This window comes from Euprymna scolopes, chromosome 17 (assembly GCF_053919585.1).
Source record: "Euprymna scolopes isolate OS-2025 chromosome 17, ASM5391958v1, whole genome shotgun sequence".
Taxonomy (NCBI): Eukaryota; Metazoa; Mollusca; class Cephalopoda; order Sepiida; family Sepiolidae; genus Euprymna; species Euprymna scolopes.
In genome coordinates, this window is record NC_136498.1 from 115,084,502 (window position 1) to 115,105,773 (window position 21,272).

At 34.6% G+C, this 21,272-nt stretch overlaps 1 protein-coding gene across 1 annotated transcript in view; it reads left to right on the forward strand.

The window, feature by feature from the left end:
* The window catches only part of LOC145296905 (uncharacterized), a 111,396-nt gene that overhangs the window by 71,339 nt on the left and 18,785 nt on the right, over positions 1–21,272 (forward strand). Inside the window, exons 3-7 of the mRNA XM_080143067.1 lie at positions 5,027–5,423; positions 10,032–10,148; positions 14,386–14,499; positions 17,727–17,879; positions 19,869–20,090. Coding sequence (XP_079999193.1) covers positions 5,027–5,423; positions 10,032–10,148; positions 14,386–14,499; positions 17,727–17,879; positions 19,869–20,090 — 1,003 coding nt within the window. The remainder of the gene's footprint in view (positions 1–5,026; positions 5,424–10,031; positions 10,149–14,385; positions 14,500–17,726; positions 17,880–19,868; positions 20,091–21,272) is intronic.

Sequence of the window (21,272 nt, forward strand, 5' to 3'; positions counted from 1 at the left end):
ATTAATAATTTATAATAATAATATAATTAAAAATCTGTAATAAGTAATAGTTTATTATAATAACAATAATAATTAATAATTTATGATATAATTTATAATTTATAATAAATTATAATAATTAATAATGTATAATAATAAATTATAATAATTTCATTTATAATAATGAATAATTTATGATATAATAATTAATAGTGTATAATAATAAATTATAACAATAATGTATAATAAATTATAATAATTAATAATTTATGATATAATAATAATAATAATGTATAATAATAAATTATAATAATTAATAATGTATAATAAATTATAATAATTAATAATTTATGATATAATAATAATGTATAATAATAATTAATAATGTATAAAAATTATAATCATTAATAATTTATGATATAATAATAATGTATAATAAATTATAATAATTAATAATTCATGATATAATAATTAATAATGTATAATAATAAATTATAATAATTAATAATTTATAATAATAATGTAAATAATAGAACAACTTTATTTAATAACTAGCAGGCTGTCCAGCATTCCCTGGTATGATATTTTTATTTATCCAGATTTCGTATTTATTATTATAGAGCTATTTCTCTATTGCTTATTATATTGTACCCAATATATAATAGCGGCTGCAGAGCTTGCCCGGTGATAAAATATGCTTAAATATGATATTTTTTATTCATGCTAATTTTATAGTTATTATAGTGCCTATAATATATTAATTATTATATTGTACCCAATATATAGTAGTGATTCAAAGTTTAAAAAAAAAAAATGATTTGGGTGCCATAAGCTAGAATCGAAACTAAAACATGTAGCCCCCCAGTCTTATTCATTCAATATACCTAGAACCCCCTCTTCCAACGTAGACCCCTACTACCATGTCTCCTTCTCCAACATCAGGGGTCTACGTTCCAACCTTCCAGAGGTTGAAACCCAATTACAGGAGTCGACACCGGACATATTCTTTCTAAGTGAAACTGGAATAGAGCTGACCACTTCCCTAGATGAGTTCATAATTAACGGATACTCTAACTTAACATCTAAATCTGACCCCCAATATCGCCATGGGCATGGTATATGTGCCTACATTAAAGATGGCTTCCCATGTGGCAAGGATATCTCCAGAAGAAGACCCTAATTTACCTTATATGTGCTTCCGGGTTGCACTTGCTTACACCACTGCATTTATATTTGCCCTCTATCGGCCCCACAACAGTGGAGTTACTATCTTTAAGAGCATATCTGAGAAAATAGACCACATCCTGTCTGCACACCCCTCGGCTAACATCAACATCTGTGGTGACTTCAACGTCCATAATGTGGAATGGCTGACCCACTCAAATAAGACGGACGATGAGGGGAGGTTCTGTCATGATTTTGCCATTGCTTATGACCTCACTCACATTGTTTGCGAACCCACCCGTGTGCCCGATACTACAGGTCAATATTCAAGCCTCCTAGACCTTTTTCTCTCAACTTCCTCTGAGCTATGTTCATGTTCCGTTCTTTCTCCTCTAGGATCCTCCGACCACTCCATCATATCAGTTAAGATAAAAATGAAATGTAATAAGTCCCCAGATGTACCCCTCCACCGTACTGTATACCGATATTCCATGGCTGACTGGGATAGCTTCCGTATATTTATATCTGATCTACCTCTGCATTCCATGTTTAAAAATGATTTATCCTCTATAGTATCAGACCTGACCGAATGGTTAATTGTAGGCATAGATCGATTCATACCATCTAAAAAATTCCAACAAAAACCTACCAGCCAGCCATGGTTCTCCCCAGAATGTGCTGCTGCCATCGCGCACAGAAATCACTTTTTCCATGGCTACCAACGTAATAGATGCACTGAGACTAGAGCTGCTTTCAAGAACGCCAGCAACCACTGTAAAAGAGTAATAAAAAATGCAAGAGAACTATATGCCCAGTCTGTTAAATCCAAAGTAGCTGATCAGCGGGTTGGTTCCCACCAGTTTTGGCAAATAACAAATAGGATCCTGAACAGAAGTGTGCGTTCTATCCCAACCATTATCAACAGACCAGAGGTCATCTCGTCAGCTTCAGACAAGGCCAAACTATTTGCCAAGAACTTTGCAGCTAATTTTACCCTATGCGACGAAGGCCATCAACTCCCCATGTTTCCTCCTATAATACAGAACGTGCTAGGTAACATACAAATATCTGTGCATAAGGTCGCCAAGCTAATCAAGAACCTTGATTCCAGTAAAGCTACTGGCCCTGACGGCATCCCAATTATAGTGTTAAAAAACTTCAACCAGAACTTGCTCCCATACTTACAAAACTGTTTAAACGTTGCCTTAAGGAGAAGTGCTTTCAAACACCCTGGAAAACCTCATCAGTATGCCCTATATTTAAGAACTCAGGTGATAAGTCATCTCCCTCTCAGTATAGACCAATAAGTCTCCTGTGTGTTATGAGTAAGTTGCTGGAATCGATATTAAATAGAGAAATAGTCAACCACCTCAGCAGAAACAACCTTCTTAGTGACACGTAATATGGTTTCCGTTCTGCAAGATCTGCCGCAGATGTGCTAACGGTTATATCTCATAGGATTAGTGAATCTCTTGACAAAGGCTTCCTTTCCAGGGCATATTGAAGGCCTTCGACAAGGTATGGCATAAAGGCTTACTTCACAAGATTTCCAGCTACGGTATAACTGGAAATATTCTCTCTATCATTAAATCATTTCTCTCTGATAGGCTCATAAGAGTAGTGGTTGATGGACAAAAATCAGAGGCCTGCAGTATTAATGCTGGAGTCCCTCAAGGGTCCATCCTGGGCCCAACTCTCTTCCTGATCTACATCAATGATCTTCCAAAACACATACTTAAATCATTCGTTGACATCTATGCTGATGACACGACCATCTACAGCAACACACCAAAGGCTGTAAATGACAAAGCTCTCTCTTATTCTCTCTCCTCTGATCTCGAATGAGTGGTTCAGTGGGGGAAGTCGTGGCTGGTTACCTTTAATGCATCTAAAACCAAACTCCTATCTTTACATCATCAACGCTCTGATCCCCATCTGCCATCAATTGAAATGGATGGCTCTCGTCTAAGAGAAGCCCCATGTTTTGACAAGCTTCTGGGCTTGACCTTCACTCCTGATCTGAAATGGAACACGTACATCAAGTCTGTTGCCAAGGTCGCTGGAAAGATGGTGGGATCCTTCTACCGCTCAAGAAGATATCTCACTACTGATGCAATTCTCTATCTATATAAAAGCCAAGTACGTCCAAGGATGGAATACTGTTGCCATATCTGGGCAGGAGCTGCTAAAAACAGCCTATCCTGCCTTGACAGAGTACAAAATAGACTTTGTGGCTTAGTGGGGGATGCCCTTTTCTCTTCCCTGCAACCTCTCTCCCACAGAAGAGACGTTGCAAGCCTATCTTTGTTTTATCGTTATTTCCATGGCAGGTGCTCGTCTGAACTCCAATCTCTGGTCCACCCTCGCCAATCTTTTACAAAAAACACCTGTCTAACTGAATCCACTGTCAAAAACTTTCCTCACACTTTATCTATGCCTAAATCAAAACGTAGATTCCATGAACAAAGCTTCTTTCTTAGAACTGCATGCCTGTGGAACTCTGTTCCGTCTGCTTGCTTCCCTCCTGACTACAACTTGAATGTCTTCAAGTCCAATGTAAACAAATTCCTGATGAACCGCCCCCTTAAGTAGACACTCTAAATATCCACACTAACGTACTGTACTTACAATAACCCTTATCCCTGAGTGGCTTCCGTGACCACCTTGTAAAAAAAAAAAAAATTCCATCTGCTCTAAGTCCATATGCATATAAAAACTTTTAAAAAGTTAATGTTATTAAAAATATAAATGTATATTTGTGCATGCATAGAAAGAATGTTTAATTGACTTACGCCTGAAAATTTTAATTTTTTTCGTTTGAGACGGTTTAGCAGCTATTTTTACCAGCTAAAAACCCAAATCGAATTTGTTCCACAGGTCCAAATCCCCTATATATCAAATCTGTAGACCAAAAATTGACAGAGTAGTTTGGTAGAGACTGTTCCTAACACAGACAGGCAGACAGACAAAATCACTTTTATATATAGATAGACTAGTGGGGGGGGCGGGGGGGGCTTTGCTTAAATATGATATTTTAATTTGTCCAGATTTCGTATATATTATTATAAAATCATGATACCAAAAGTAAAATAAAAGTATTTAGGTGTCATCAGCTAGAATTGAAACTGAAACTCTAGCATTCAAAGCTGGTGACGTTACCACTGTATCAACGTGACACGCATATAAACCGATTAAAAATAAACTAAAATGAATGTACAAAATGATTTTTTCAATCTTGATCCATTTTTGACCCCATGAAAATAATTTTAACTGGCTAAAGACCCTTAAAAGAACGGCCTGTAAAAAATCCAATCATTTGAGGGCCCCTAGCGCCACTCTGCAACTTTTAGTTTTGGAGGAGATGAAGTTTGAAAATATGAAGACCGACAGACAGACAGACATATAGCCGTTTATAGATTAGATTTTCAAAGATAAAAGGTTTCAAATCATTTATTTATTTTACAATAACTTTTTTTTTCTTTTATTTCCAAAATAATTTTGTGGTTTTTATTTCTTTTCTATTAACTATATAAATTTTTTTCATCAACTATATAGATATTTTTCATCAACTATATAGATCTTTTTCATCAACTATATATTTTTTTTCATCAACTATATAGATTTTTTTCATCAACTATATAGATTTTTTTCATCAACTATATAGATTTTTTTCATCAACTATATAGATCTTTTTCATCAACTATATATTTTTTTAATCAACTATATATTTTTTTTTCATCAACTATATAGATTTTTTTCATCAACTATATAAATTTTTTTCATCAACTATATAGATTTTTTTCATCAACTATATAGATTTTTTTCATCAACTATATATTTTTTTTTATCAACTATATATTTTTTTTATTTTTAATTTTTTCAGCATTATCTTGATAAATCGGAAGCAGATGATGCAATTTGGCTCGATGCCGTTATTTCAACCATCAATGAAAAATCCAAGACGACCTTTGCGATTGTGATGGATAACGCCGAAGATGTAATCTTGAGTCCCCTCAAAGACAAATTCCTGTCACTTTGTAATAAGTTGGTGTTTGGGCGGGGTGTCACCAACGTGAAAATGTTTATTGTGTCAACCTGCGAGTTCTTGATTGCGTCGAAAAAGCGTGTGTTTTTCAAAGAAGAAATGAAGCCGATGGACATTGAGGAAGGTACTCTTCTTCTAAAGGAAGTCGTCAAAGATGCAGTGATTGGATTGGATGAACATGCTGAGCAAATCGTGACACTGTCTGGTAGTTTGCCGACGGTCATTATCATGTCAGGTATATTTTTTTCCACTTTCATTTTGAATTAAGATTACAGGCAACATCACATTTTTGTCTTGATGAAAAATTTGAGATTTTTTGTCCCAGTCCATGTGTGATACTATAGATGACCCACCCCCACACCTCAAGTGTTAGAAAGTAAACAAAAAAAAATGTAACAAGAAAAAAAGTTTATCAGCGGAACAGTGAAGACGAAGTTGTTCACCAAAGTATGCAAAGGGAACTAACAAAAAAGTACTGTTAATCAAGATGTGTCAATGAGTTTTACGTCAGTTTATTGACAGTCTTGGTTTTGCGACGGTTGAGGACAGTTTTTGAGTTGAGGACAGTTTTTTTGAATTGGACATCATTTCTCGAGGAGTAAGGGTGTTTCTTGGTGTGTCGTGGATATGTTTCTTGAACAGAAAATTACACTCAAGATGAGAACATTAGTCTGAAGAATCCAAATAATACAAATAATCAATCCTCGTCTCAAAAATTCAGAATTTTGTAAAAGATTTTTTGGATTTTATTAATACTTCTGATAATCGGAAATTCCATGAAATTGCAGTAAAGTTTTACATTTATTCATTGTTATATCTGTGAATGACTAAATTGCTTGCCACTATGCACAAAAAAGAAATCTAACACATCACAATTACTGAAGATACAATTAAGACTCAGCATTCGTATGCTGTTGCGATTAACCACCTGATGAAGGCCAAAGAAATAACTGTCCGAAACGTTGTGAAACAACCACCATGAACGGACCCGACTAGAAGATCAAATAAATAAACGTGGATTTATAAGATCAAAGAATCCAACCTTGATCGCCCTTCGGAGCCCGTGGCGCAGTTGATAGAGACGTTGAATCTCTACAGTTCCAGATGAACATTGTCTGAGGATAGTGGTTTCAATCCCACCCAAAGCGTGCCAGAGGTTAATTGGCCAAAAACGTGGTGAGACGACAACAACTACAGATGGCAGTGATTGCTGAGAATGCAGTTAGGAGATTCGAAGTTCCTATCTGTCGCGGTTACCACCTGACGAAGGCCAGAGGAATAGTTGGCCGAAACGTTGTGAATAAACAAAACTAATTAAAGATCAAAAATAATAAAGATGAGAATAATAATCCGAAATAAAAATAAATTAAACACCATGAAAATGAGGATAATAGTTTTTAAATAAATAAATAAGTACACAAATTACTCATCTCTAAGGATTCTAATAATGAAATAAAACACTCAAAATACAATTGCAAATTACTTAGCACTTCTACCCAGTCATGGTTGACAGAACGAGAACATGATAACCCTGTGGATTAAATACAGGGTTCCGTTTAAAATTCTGTGGAAATTCCAGAATTCAGCAGAAATATTCTCGGGTTCAACAAGATACACTTGAAGAAGGTCGTAGGTTAAATCAACAGAAACATTGTGAAAAATGACACAAGATGAGAACGGTAGTCCAAAGTATCCGAATATTACAAACAATTAATTCTTATCTTAAAAATTCAGAAAGAAAACATTTTTCAAAATATATTAGTTCAAGAGGAAGATTGCAGAATTCAACAAAATACGTCTGAAAAAGGTCATAGGTTACATTGATCGAAACGTTGTGGAACTAATACTCAAGATGAGAACAGTAGTTTGAAGAATCCAAATAATACTAATAGTCAATCTTCATCTCCAAAAAATTCAGAAACATGATACTCCACTGTCTATCCTACAAACATAAGTTCTTTTTTCTTCAGGTGTCGAACTTGGGAATCAGTGCGACACTCAAAAATTACAACTGCAAATTATTTAGGACTTCCACCTAATCATGATCAATAGAACAAGAGCATGCTACCTCTGTGGAATAAAACAAAGCATTCTGTTCGAAATTCGATGCAGATTTTTGGGTCCGACAGAAAACATCTCGAGTTCAAGAGAAAGATTCCAGAATTCGACAAAATACACCTGAAAATCACACTCAATATGAGAACAGTAGTCTGAAGAATCCAAATAATACAAACTAGCAGGGACACCCGGCGTAGCCCGGTCGTAAAATACGCTTAAATAGTGTATTTTATTTTATGCAGGTTTTGTAGATATTATTATAGAGTCAATTTTCTATCGGTTCTTATATATTATAAAGTTGTGATTTCAAAAATAAAAGAAATTGTATCCATATGACTTGGGTTCAACAGCATTAAATCGAAACCAAAACTTATGAAGAAAAATAAAAAATGCATGTATATATGTATACCTTGAGTTCCTTTGGCTATAATCGAAACCAAAACCAAACCTTATGAAGAATCTTTGTAAAAATAATTTATTACATGAAATGGAAGGTCATAACAATTAAACAGTCACTTGGAAAAAAAAAAAAGATGTAAGCATGGCACACAATATAACACAAGCGCTATCATATTAATATATAGATGATCAATCCTCTGCTCAAACCTTATGAAGAATCTTTGGAAAAATTATTTATTACAAGAAATGAAAGGTTATAACTAGGTACGGGCAAAAATAGAAGGACCTAGTTTTGAAAGTCGATTTATCATAATTTTTTTGTAGGTTTCCGACTACTTTTTGATTATATTTGAAAGATTAGAGACTAAAGTTAATTTCGAAAAGGAAAAAAAAATATTTGTACATGTGAAAAAAAAAGTTATGAAAAATGTTTTCACTGCGAATTAACCAATTCAGCTAAATTTTGAAGTTAAATGAATTCATTGTAAAAATTCTTTAAAAGATAAATATTAGTTTTCTGGGTCTATTTTAAAGATAATTAGTAAAGTCCTAAGATATTGAATTAAATAAAAAAACACCTTGTTTGTGAGAAAAAAACTTAATTAGCCCTCAAAAAGCAAGTAATTTACCGTTTGCCAAAAACGCAACAAGCTAAAAATTGTAAACACGATTATAAGGAGGCCCAAAATTTCAGCCAATTGAAAAGCTGTTTCAAAATGAAGTCATGATAGTAAAAGGAGGTAGGGGTGTCAGATTTCTTTCTTTTTTTTTTTTCTTTTTTTCCAGGCGTGCACCCATACATTCCTAATCTGAACGTTTGTATCAATTTTTATCATTTTTTTAATTTAATTATTTTTATGTTCCTGTTTTTAAATTAATTTTTTTTTAATTATTGTTCGAGATTATATAAAAATTATGTTACGCCGAAAGTTTCACATTCTTGCGAGCAAGGAAATTATTAAAATCTTGCATATAAAAATTAAGCGAAATCTGTAATTTAAAAAAAAAGTTGAAATATTTTTGCTATTATATTTTTTTGCGTGTGAAAATATTAAATAAACAATGCTTAATTCAATGGTAATATTGGTAGTTCAAGAAATTTATTTTTCTTTGAGTTATATCGAATTCATTAATACAGATTTTACAGGCTTTTTTTTGTAATGTTCCTGTAAAAATTATTTTTTTTTTTATTGTTACAAATTACGATGCTTTATTTATATAAAAAAAAGCAAAAATAAATTCTTGCGTTTTTTTTATTTACTACTGAAAACCATAACGTTAGTAAAGGTATTTTTTGTTTAAACAAAATAATACATTTCCACTAAGATTTAAATAAAAATAATTTGTTCATTATATTCCGCGATCATTATTTGATAAATACTGAAAATTTCATTAAAATCAGTTAATTTCCTGATTTTTGGTGAATTTTTAAGTAAAGGGAGGGGTCAAAATGTTTATACATTTTGAGCGTCGGCATTCATTTTGCCCGTACCTAGTATTTTACAATTTAATGACAGTCACTTGGGGGGAAAAAAAAGATGTCAGCATGGCCCACAAAATAACACATACACTATCGTATTAATATATAGATGATCCCATTGATTACTGTACACACAATAACCCTTATCCACGAGTGGCTTCTGGGCCTTGATAAGTGGTGACGACCTCCATGTAAAAAAAAAAAAAAAAAAAAAAAATCCTCACCTCAAAAATACAGAAACGTAAGTGTTGCTATTTGCATGCCGATTTGGGGGATTATGCAGTTCGACCAATGAAAAACTAAAGGTAAAAAAAAAATCCTATCCTACTCCAGTCATCTTTCTTAAAGCAGCTATTCCCCTCATATGCAAATGAATACCATACATAAGAAGAATCCGGCTACAAATACAAGTTCCGTTTTTATTTTTCATTGAAAATGGAGTATGAAGCTGTATCGTTACCATCAAATGCAATGCTTGGTTCATTACCTCTTTTTTTTCTACGATACCTACACTCGACATGCCAAACAGATGCGCTGACACTTTTGTGAGTAGTTTCTTCTATTACAGAACCAAAGTTAATCACTGAATAACTGTGATGATGATATATTGAAGTAATAAGGATTTAGATGCCACTTTTGTGAGTAGTTTCTTTTATTACACAACCAAGGTCAATCATTGAATAGCTATGTTGAAGTGATAAGAATCTAGATTTCTTCCAATTATAAACTTCTAAACCAATACATACATTTCTAAAAAAGTTTAAAGCCAAATTTCTTTTACTATTTTTCCGTTGGTACCGTATACAAATTTTCAAAAAATGATTTTATTTTTGTAAATTTTTTTAATTAAAGTCCCCTTTTTTTCTTTCTTTTTGTTTTTTTTGTGGCTCCTCCTTGTGCAACTAGGTAGTGAAATGACTGAAGATGGTGGCCTGCTGACTCCGCCAGAATTGATTGAACTTTTGATGAAATGCAGACTGGAAATTCTCAGCAGAGAATTCTATCCTGAAGAAGAAAGAACGGGTAAATTTAAAAAAATTTTCTTCCAAGAATTTTTCCTTATTTTCTCTCGAGAAATCATCTCTTTTCTAAATCATGACGTTTCCATATTTGTTTAATCCCTCATGAAAGCAAAAATAAGATAATTTTGCAACAAAAACCTTCCTGTAAAAGTTTTTGGTAAAGATTTGTATATTTATATTGATTTGTATATTGCTGCTATGCATGACAAACACATGTATAAAAATATCATTTTATTTTTTATATTTCAAGCAGACCTCCACTCTTTATCACAAAAATGCAGTGATCAAGTGCAGACAACCTCTTAAATATAAAAACTAAAATATCAAATATAAAAAACATCGTTTTTATATGTCAAAAAAACCTCAAATTACTATTCTAGAAGCATATGTGGACATTTTAACATAATGAAAATATGATATATTTTTATTGTTTGATTGTGGTGAATATTTTTATTGTTTGATTGTGGTGAATAAGTAGTCTGTCAGGTATGGAAAGTGTATGGAGTTGACAAGAGTTGATCTCTCTAATTCACCTCCCCCCCATTTTTTCTTTTTCATCTTTTTACATCCCAAAACAAAGCATATTGCCACTTGGAACATAAAGGGCTACTATTTGGTGAGGACGTAGCCAGCCGCTCTTTCTGTACTTTTTAAGAAGTCGACCAAAATTTTTTCGTTAATTTAAAGCTTCAGTAGGGCAACCAGAGATACACAAGTGTCCATTTGCTTTGTCAAAAATAATTTGCTTGCTCATGGGGGACTTATTTACTGCTTCCAAATCGATTTTGTCTGCCATTTCAGAATAACAGATAGAGGATTGTATCAGCAGTGAGATACCTACTAGAGCGGTAGAGTGATCCAACCATTTTTCCAGCGATCTTGACAACAGATTTATGTGCTCTATTTTATGGAGCTCCCCCAAGACGAAAGCCATTCATTTCATTTTGGGTGTGATGGGAGTCAGAACGATTATGATGAATTGAAAGAAGCTTAGTTTTCGATGCATTAAAATTAACCAGCCGCCTTTTTCCCCATTACATTACATTCTCAAGATTAGAAGAGAGAGAATCAAAAAGATCTTGGCCGTTGCTGGCCTTTGAAGTGTTGCCATAGATTGTGGTGTTGTCTGCATAATATTTACAAATGATCTAAGAATGTGATTTGGGAGATCATTGATAAAGATCAGGAAGATAGTTGGGCCCAGAATGTAACCTTGAGAGACGCTAGCATTAATACTATGAGTTTCTGGTTTCTACCCATCAGTGACTACTTTTATAAGCCTTTTTTTTTTTTTTTTTTTTTTTTTTTTTTTTTAAAAACAACGGAGTCAACACTTATTTCAGATCAGGAGTGAAGGTCAGTCCGAGAAGCTTGTCAAGACATGGAGCTTCCCCAACAACTGTCGAATTTCCTCCCATTATCCATTCACCTGACATGGCCAAGCCACTGGGGTCATTGTTGAGTGAGCAGAGCAAATATGCTCAAGATGCCTGCATGATAAGGGACGGTCTTGTTTGAGATGTGATCCTGCCAGATATTTTTCTTTAGATTCTCCTGAGGTTGCTTTATTTATTTGCTTCCCCACGAAAGCAAATTAGACACAAGATCGTGTGTGGGGGTGGGGACCAGCTCCCCCTCAAAAAGGGGCCACTCTGGCAGTATCCATAAAAAAATAGTAATTATCTCGGTATTAAGGGGTTCCCCTACATTGACCGTGGACTAATTAACTTAAGTGAAGTGCAGCAGCCCAGCCCAAAGGCCAAGCTTTTCCTGAGGTTGCACTGGTATAAAGGTGCTAAGTCTGTTCACTTGGCAGGAGTAGCAGACGTATGATTCACTGCCGTAGATTAGCGTGCTGAGCACGCAGGCCAGGTACACCGTTGTTGTTTTTGTTGCTGCTGTTATACTGTTGTATCTTGCTGTTGTGCATAAAAAAATGATAAGATGTATGAAAATATCTCTACTATTAGATAAAATCAACTTTGTGTGTGTGTATGAGTTCGTTCCCTATGTACTCCTAAACGGCTGGGCTGTTTTTTTTTTTATTATTTCACACAAATGTACTTTATGTGCCAGGCAGTGTTTTTATATAGGTTTTGTATCAGAATGTCTTCAATAAATATTGAAAAAATCTGATGAAAGAAACAACAGGTGATTTTTGACTAGAGTTAACACCTTACACAGCCTAACATCACCAACGCATTTGAGAAGTTTTATTACCACACAAGCAGAAAGGCCCGATATATAAAATCAACAGTAGTATGACAGGGCATGTTCGAAATTAATGTTTCTTTTAAAAGCACAATTGAACAATGATACTTGACTTTTGCATTTTAATCTCTAATTCAAGCCATTATCACTGCACAAGTAGAAAGATCTGGCATATAAAATTACCGTTAGGTTCTTTGATATGACAGGGGCATGTTTGAAATTAATGTTTCTGTTTAGAGCATAATTGAACCATGATACTTGACTTTTGTACTTTAAAACTTTAAAGCCATTATATAAAAATAATTTTATAAAATCAACAGTAGGTTCTCTACAGTGCAATGTATTATGGACTAAGTCACTGCAGGGAGGATTGAAAATAGCCGATTTTACCGATTTTGATAATAAAATATGGGAAGGTGAAACATTTGTTGATCCTCATTCATTCCCGGGTAAAATCGGGTTTCCCTGCTAGTAATAGTATATTTTTATTGTTCGGTTGTGGTGAACGAGTAGTCTGTGAGTTGTGAGGTATGGAAAGTGTGTGGGAGTTGACAAAAGTTGATTTAATTCACTAGCTACTTTTTGTCAATCAATTAGTATAACATCGTCAGCTGTCACACACGTATCATGGGATTTTGCTTATGCAGTTAATGTAACTAACACCTCCTATATAAGTTTGCTTTCAACTATATATTGTTTATTTATTAAATGGATGTATTTTGTCAGATGCATTTGCAAATGTCCTTATAGATGTCTCTATCCCAGTCAGATATTATCTCCACTACCCCACAGGCAGATATTTAACAAAAGGAACTGATTTTAACAGCTAACTTTGGGTTAATTTCAAACAAAAACTTATTGAAAGAAATTAGGAATTTATATTTTACCCAGAAAAAATAATGGAGTTATTCATTGTTCTTTTTCATTTTCTTTTTTTCCCTATATATCAATGAGAGACTGGTATGCTTTTTTGTCAATGAATAGATTGTGGTCATTTGATGAGGATCTTTGCTACTTGAACGACAACTTATTGAAACGATCAGAAATTTTATCTTTTACTCAGAGCAAAGAATGAAATTATTTGCTGTTTCTTTTTATTTCTCCCATTACATATAAGAAATCAAGAAAGAATATTTCACCTTTACCATTGAATATTAGAGGAGATGGAGCTGTGGAATATTTTTTTTTATTTTTTTTTTTTTATTTACATTTTCACCCCAAACAAGGCGCATTGCCACTTTGGTGTAGGGGGCTATTATCAGGGGCAGTAACTACTGGGGCACTATGTTGGGATTTGGGCAGCAAGATGTCGGTTCACGTTGCACTTGAACTTCTGCATGTCAGTACAGTTAGCGAAGCAGGAACTTGGAATGGAATTCCAGAGTCTAGCGGTTCTGGAGAAGAAACTACTGGAGTAGAAAGATCTTTTACATCTAGGGATCTCTACTGTGTGGGGGTGGGACTTAGCTGCCTGTCGGGTTTGTCAAGGGTGTCTACGTCGTGGGGGCACAAGTGTCTGCAGTTCGGCAGAGCATTCACCATTAAAATACTTGTAGAACAGGCAGAGGAATGCAATGTTTCGTCGATGGGACTGAGGCTGAAGCTTAGATGCCAGTTCAGGGCCTATCAGATTGGCGACTCTTTTTTGAACCTTGTCTAGGAGCGAGATACTAGTAGCAGATGCACCAGCCCAAATGTGACAACAATACTCCATACATGGGCGAATGGTGGCCTTGTAGAGGTACAGGATACTTTCAGGTGTCAGTAGTTTTCTAGCGCGGTAGAGAGAGCCTACCTTTTTCGCAGCAGCCCTGGCAATGTTGTTAATATAATTGTTCCTACTCATGTTTCCTGTAAACGTTAGGCCAAGCAGTTTGAAAGATGTGCTCTCAGACACGGAGTCACTGGCCATTGCTATTGGTGGCAGAGAAGGTTTCTTGTAATTATTGAAGGAAACCAGTTTAGTCTTTAAACGTAATTACTTTTTTGTTTTTTCTAATTGCAATCATTTCTTTTTTTCTTTGCAGATAGCTTGATGACTAATTTCATCAACAGATTGTCAACAATTCTTCGAGATCAAATGGCAGTTCTCAGTTATATTCCGGGAACTTTTGATGATCAAACAGCAACTGGAATGTTAGGTAAGTTTCCTGTGCGTCATGTTTCATGTTTTATGTTTCATGTTTCATGTTTCATGTTTGGCCAACTATTCCTCGGGACTTAACCGCAATGGGATAGGAATGCTTCAGGGCCCGTGGTGCAGTGGACAGAGGTGTTGAATCTCTATGGTTCCAGGTGAGCATTGTCTGAAGATAGCAGTTTCAATCCTATCCAAAGCAGGCCAGAAGTTTAGTTGGCCAAAACATGGTGAGACGACAACAACTATGGAAGGCAGTAATTACTGAGGATACAGTTACAAGACTCAGCATTCCTATCCTGTCACGGTTAACCACCTGAAGAAGGCCAGAGAAATAGTTGGCTGAAACGTTGTGAAACAACAATTATAAAGATGAGGATAACAGTCTACAAATAAATAAATAAATATGCAAATTACTCATCTCAAAGGATTCAAAAAAAAAATCTGATATATAAAAGGCTATATGTCCGTCTGTCTGTCTCCATATTTTCAAACTCTATCTCCTTTGAAACTAAAAGTCGTAGAGTGGCACTACGGGCCTCAAATGATTGGATTTTTTATGGGCAGTTCTTTCATGGGTCTTTTGCTGGTTAAAATAGGTTTTAAAATTGGGTAAAAATTGAAAATATCGTTAAACATTTTGGACATTCATCTTAGTTTGTTTTTAATTTTTTATCAGTCCATATGCGTGTCACGTTGGTACAGTGGTAACGTCACCAGATTTGAATGCTACAGTTTCAGTTTCGATTCTAGCTGATGGCACCTAAATACTTTTTTTTTTTTTACTTTTGAAATCATGACTGTATAATAAAATATACAAAATCTGGACAAATTAAAATATCAGATTTAAACATAATTCACGCCTGGGCAAATCTGCGCACCATCCCCACCGCTAATAATATATAATGCTTCTTTTCTTGTTAACAATGGTGCACAATCACTAATAATGTAAGCAAAATTTTGCTGCATGTAAACCATTAAGATATTAAATGTTTCCAGGTTTGATAAAAGCTACTTGTTACAAATTTTTTGGGGGGAGGGGGCGTTTTTTTGCACTTCTGTTTTCTTGTTAACAATGGTGCACAATTGCTAAGAATGTATATAAAAACTTTGCTGCATTAAGAAAAAGCAAAATGTTTCCATGCAGACGAACAGGTTTGTTTTGTTACGCTTTTTTGAGGAAAGACATTTTTTGCACTTCTTGTCTAGCAAATAATTCTTGGATGTGTTGTTATCCACCTCCCACCCTTCCCCTCTTGGATAATACTGGGTAACTCTACTCCCGGACAATACTGGGTAACTCTACTCCCGGATAGTACTGGGTAAGTTTACTTCCAGACAATACTGGGTAACTCTACTCCCAGACAATACTGGGTAACTCTACCCCCAGACAATACTGGGTAACTCTACTCATTGATTGAGATTGTCGGACTGACTTCCTCATCTTGGTTGTTATTGTCACAACGTTTCGGCCGTTTTGCCCTCCGGCCTTCGTCAGGTGAACGGTTTGTTAGGAGTCTCGAACCCAACCCTTTATTATTATTACGGGGGTACCGTGTTCGGACTCCAGCTAGGCTTTGGGACATAGTTGCTGATTCTCTGTTTTTCAATGTTACTTTTTCACTGCCTTCATTAATTCATTTTTTGTTTCTTATTGTATTCAAACTGAATGATTGTTTTCATTGTATCATCACACACGCACTTTTATTTTTTAAAGCGTGGGTAGAAACTTTGCGTTTTTTGGTGAAAAGTTCCATTGCAATCCAATTCTACATTGTCAATTAGAAACAAATCCCCCATCCCGCACCCACACTGTGGCCAAGCAAACAAGTCAGTGACTGCCCCTCACTCCACCACATTAACTTTAATACAAAATTGAATTCTACCATAATGCATTTTGCTTTCATTTGTACAGTTAACTACAGGGTGGTCAAAAAGTCAGGTAACATGTTAAAGGTAGAAAAAACAATATGATCCATTATAATCTCTATTCGTTTAATATTATTTGTTTAAATATTTGAGTGTAATATATAAACTACCCCTCCTGATTTCTGGCTTTGGGGCTATGTAAAGGATAGCGTTTATGGCAAGAAGCCTGATACAATAGCGTCTTTAAAGTTATTTATTGAAGAGGAGATTGCGCGGATATCAGCTGACATGATTACACGTGTTACACAATCAGTGGTTAATCGCTTCCAGCGATTGATAGAGAGAAATGGACGACAATTAACAAAATAAACATATTTCATGTTTGTTTCATTTTATATTTCAATGTATGGTACTTAAATATACGTGTATTGCTAATATCGTTTTTCTTTAAAATGTTACCTGACTTTTTGACCACCCTGTATTTTATTTTTTTGTTTAATTGTAAATAACAAACAAAACCCTAACCCTCATCATCCTGAAACAAACACACACACACACACACACACACACACACACACACACACAGCCAAACAAATTAGTTGGTAAGTACCCCTCCCTTAATAACATTTTACAATTATTTTTGATATCATGGATAAAATCTTTGCAATTTGGGTAAGAATAATCTGGTGCTTGTGCAGAAGACTAGATTTTAAAACGAACACATTTCAGGTGAAAACATTATTACGTACTTAGGTGGTATGTCGAAATTAGTACAAATTCAAAAAAAATTATGAAAAATGATACAGTAGATGTGCTAAATCTAATTTTAAGAAGTGGAAATAATAAAAATTCTCATTAGTTTTTTTTCATGATAACACAAGAGTTAAAACAAAAAAAAAAAACTATTTATAAAAATGTCAGAAATGAAAGTTCATTATTTTTTTTATTGTTTTATGATAGCACAAGAAGTGTTAAAACTACAATAATTTTTTTAAATAAATGATTTCCATATTTCTATGGTTTCGTATTTCGTTTCATGTTTAGTGACTTCCATTCCGTATTTTAGCTAAACCGAGCCCACTTCCGGCATCTTAACTTTGTGTACTGAATTTTTGGACTTAACCCTAATTTCGACATGACATAAGAATGTAATGTTTTCACCTGAAATGTGTTTGTTTTAAAATCCACTATCCTTTCTGATTAATTTTCTTCTGGAGGTCACAGTTCTTGGTTTCTTCAATTTTTCCGAGCAACATCAGGATACATGTTCCGGTACTCTAGATGCAAATTTTAAGATAATTTTATTTTTTAGTTTGTTTAAAGGTTTGTTTTTTTTTGTTTTTTGTTTTTTTTGATTTCCAGATCATGAATCTGCTGCAATAGCGAAGCATAAATCTTTGATTCCACTCCGAAAACACCATATGTTGCAGTATGACCAAGAAAACCGACGCTTCAACATTCACGGACTTTTAAAGGACTGCCTTGACATCATGGGGCTTATCAAGAATTATCCAAGTAAGATTTACTTTTTGTTTAATTATTTATTTATTTTTTTTTTTAGATCGAGAAAGTTAATTTTTTTTTTGTTTTTTTACGCAGTGATCACCACTTATCAAGGCCCGGAAGCCACTCAGGGATAAGGGTTATTGCAAGTACATTACGTTAGTGTGGAGATTTGATGAAGTGTTTAATTAAGGGGGCGGTTCATTAGGAATTTGTTAACATTGGACTTGAAGACATCCAAGTTGTAGTCCGGAGGGAAGCAGGCAGACGGAACAGAGTTCCACAGGCGTGCAGTTCTAAGAAAGAAGCTTTGTTCATGGAATCCGCGCTTTGATTTAGGCACAGATATAGAGTGGGGGAAATTTTTCACAGTGGATTCAGCTAGACGGGTGTTTTTCGTGAAAGATTGGTAAGGGAGGACCAGGGATTGGAGTTCAGACGAGCACCTGCCATGAAAATAACGATAAAACAAGGCAAGGCTCGCAACGTCTCTTCTGTGAGAGAGAGGTTGCAGGGTAGAGAAAAGCATCCTGGACCTCTACATGGCCACCACTCGCCCATGTATGGAGTATTGTTGTCACATTTGGACTAGTGCATCTATTACTAGTCTCTTACTCCTGGACAGGGTTCAAAAGACAGTTGCCAACCTGATAAGTCCTGAACTGTCATCTAAGCTTTAGCCAGGCCTCCATCCCATTGATGAAATGTTCCATTTCTCTGCCTGTTCTACAAGTATTTTAATGATGAATGCTCTGACAAACTGTACTGACATGAAGAAATTCAAGTGGAATGTGAACAGCCATCTTGCTGCTCAACTCCTTGCATAGTATCATCAAAATGGCACTGTGCCTTGTTTGGGGTGAAAATGGAATAAAAAAAAAAAAAAAATTTCATCTTTTTTTAAAGATTCATCCTATCATTTTTAAGATGTTCACGTTTCATTGATCTGGTCATGCCAGATCTAGGGTAGAAACCGGTTGGTAGGAGCAGATTTATTAAAATTTGTGAGTTTTTTTTTTTTTTTTACATTTTCACCCCAAACAAAGCACAGTGCCACTTTGATGTAGGGGGCTACTATCTAGGACATGATTGCAGGAATACTATGAAAGGAGTTTATCAGTTACGCCACAGGTCTGTGATGGAATTCCATACAGATTACCAAATTCAACAAGATGCAACTGAAAAAAGGTCAAAGGTCATATTGGCAGAAATGTTTGAATAACAACCAAGATGAGAACAGTCGTCTGAATAATTCAAATTCTCAATCCTCATTCACAAAATTTCAAAATGCATTTTATTCTTGTTATTGTTTTTCCACGCGTCTCAAGGAGATGGCATGTCTGTCACATTTAGATTTGAAGAAAATTTTTTATTGCTAATTATGCAGATTGAAGTGAAACATTGTAAGAATTTTTTTTTTTTTTTTTTTCGGGGGTGGGGTAACTTTAAAGAGTCGATCTGAATGGAAGCAGATGAACCATCCAAATTCTAAGACTTTGCAAAATAAAAGGGGATCAATCTATCCTCTCGTAAAATAACTGGACTGACTCAATCATCTGGCTTTTACCAGTAACCAGCCTACAAACGATGTCTGACTAAAAGATATTGTAAAAAAAAAAAAGGTAGACAGAAAAACAATGCCTTGTAATCTACCTTTCTTCCTCGCCAATCCTGATTTTATCTGGTAAAGTATTCACTCTGAGTGGGTTGAGTTAACTTCCAACAAAGGAGGAAGTTTCTAGGGAATATCAATATGTGGTCATTAGCTGTATGTATATCCCGATCAAATAGTCACCCATCTAGTACTGACCAGGCTCAACGTCAGTGATTTGATGGATACTGATCTGATGCAGTACAAATTAACAAATGAAGAAACTGAAAAAGTTCATTATAATGACTTACCGAAGAAAATTAACAACATAAAAATGAAGATCTCGTGAAGTACAATTAGTTTTCTTTAAAAATTGTTTTCAGATATTTTATTTATTTATTTTTTTGCAGTGGTTCGAAGACGTTATGCCAAAGTTTTTTATGCAGTCTTTGACAAACTACAGAGAAAATTGAACTCTTCCCAATATTCCGATGCTTTGAAAGAAATCAGTTTGGAGCATCAAAATCTGCAAAAACTAATGACGGACATCGAATATTCTGATTACGAGACTTTCCCCTTTTTTGTTAAAATGGTAGAAATTGGCCAAGATTTGTTGGAGACACATTTAAAAGGTTTGTGTGTTTCTTCTTTTTTTTTTTTTTTTTTTTTTAGTCATCCTTCTTATTGACCATTTCCATTTATTAATTCAAGCAAAACATTGATAAATTTCATTGTTTTATCAATAAAAAAAGAACAAAATTGGTCTTTTTTCCTTTTGGCTTTTATTTTTCTCGCAAGGTATATTAAATAAATGGGAGAGGGGGAGAGAGAGGGAGAACAAGAGGAAAAGAGAGGTAGAGCGAGAGCGAAAGAAATGGAGAGAGAGACAGAGAGGGAAAGGGTTAGTGTAGATGTAATTTTTTTTGAAACGCATGATGTCCGTTTAAAGGTTTGTCGTTCATCTATATACAGACATGTCCAAATTTATACTAAGTAAACAAGGTAAAGTTATGACAAATGGACAATAATAGATAAATAAATTAGAATAATAATATTTTAAAAAATCTAAAAAAATAAATAAAAATATAAAATATTAAATTTTAAAATTTTAAGAAAATATTAAAATTAAAGAAAGTAAACAGATGGCTGTGGTTATATTGGGAGCTTAGGCAAATGCATCGCAAAGTGTCCATATATATATATTGGGTGGCCCCAACCTGGTGCATTGTGCATATACATACATACATACATGGACATATACACCCATACATATAACATATATATATACATATATACACAGACATGTACCTACCTGTACCAAGCAAACAAGGCTAAGCTAGGAAAAGAACGTAATTAATAACAGATAATCTATATATCTATAAAAGTGAACGTGTCTGTCTGTCTGTCTGTCTGTCTGTGTGTCTGTCTGTCTGTGTACATTTCCCTACGCAATAACTCTGTCAATTTTTAGTCTATAGACTCGAAATTTGAAATACCGGGTACTGAGATTTGGGAAGATCGATGTGACGGGTGTCAGCCAGAAATTTGGCTGTTAAGGGGTCAAATTTCAACGATTTGACCTTTAAGAACTCTACCAAACTCCTCCGACAATTTTGGGTCTAGACACTTGAAATTTTAGATATAGGTTCCTTGAACCTGGATCTAACTTAATAAAGTGATTTGAGCCCGAAACTATAAATTTTAAGGGGTCATAATAGGGGTCAAAGTTTTAAAAAATTAACCATTTTTTTTTGTTTTTTTTTGCTTTTTTTGCACAGCATACACCTCCAAACACCCGAGCAACGCCGGGCACC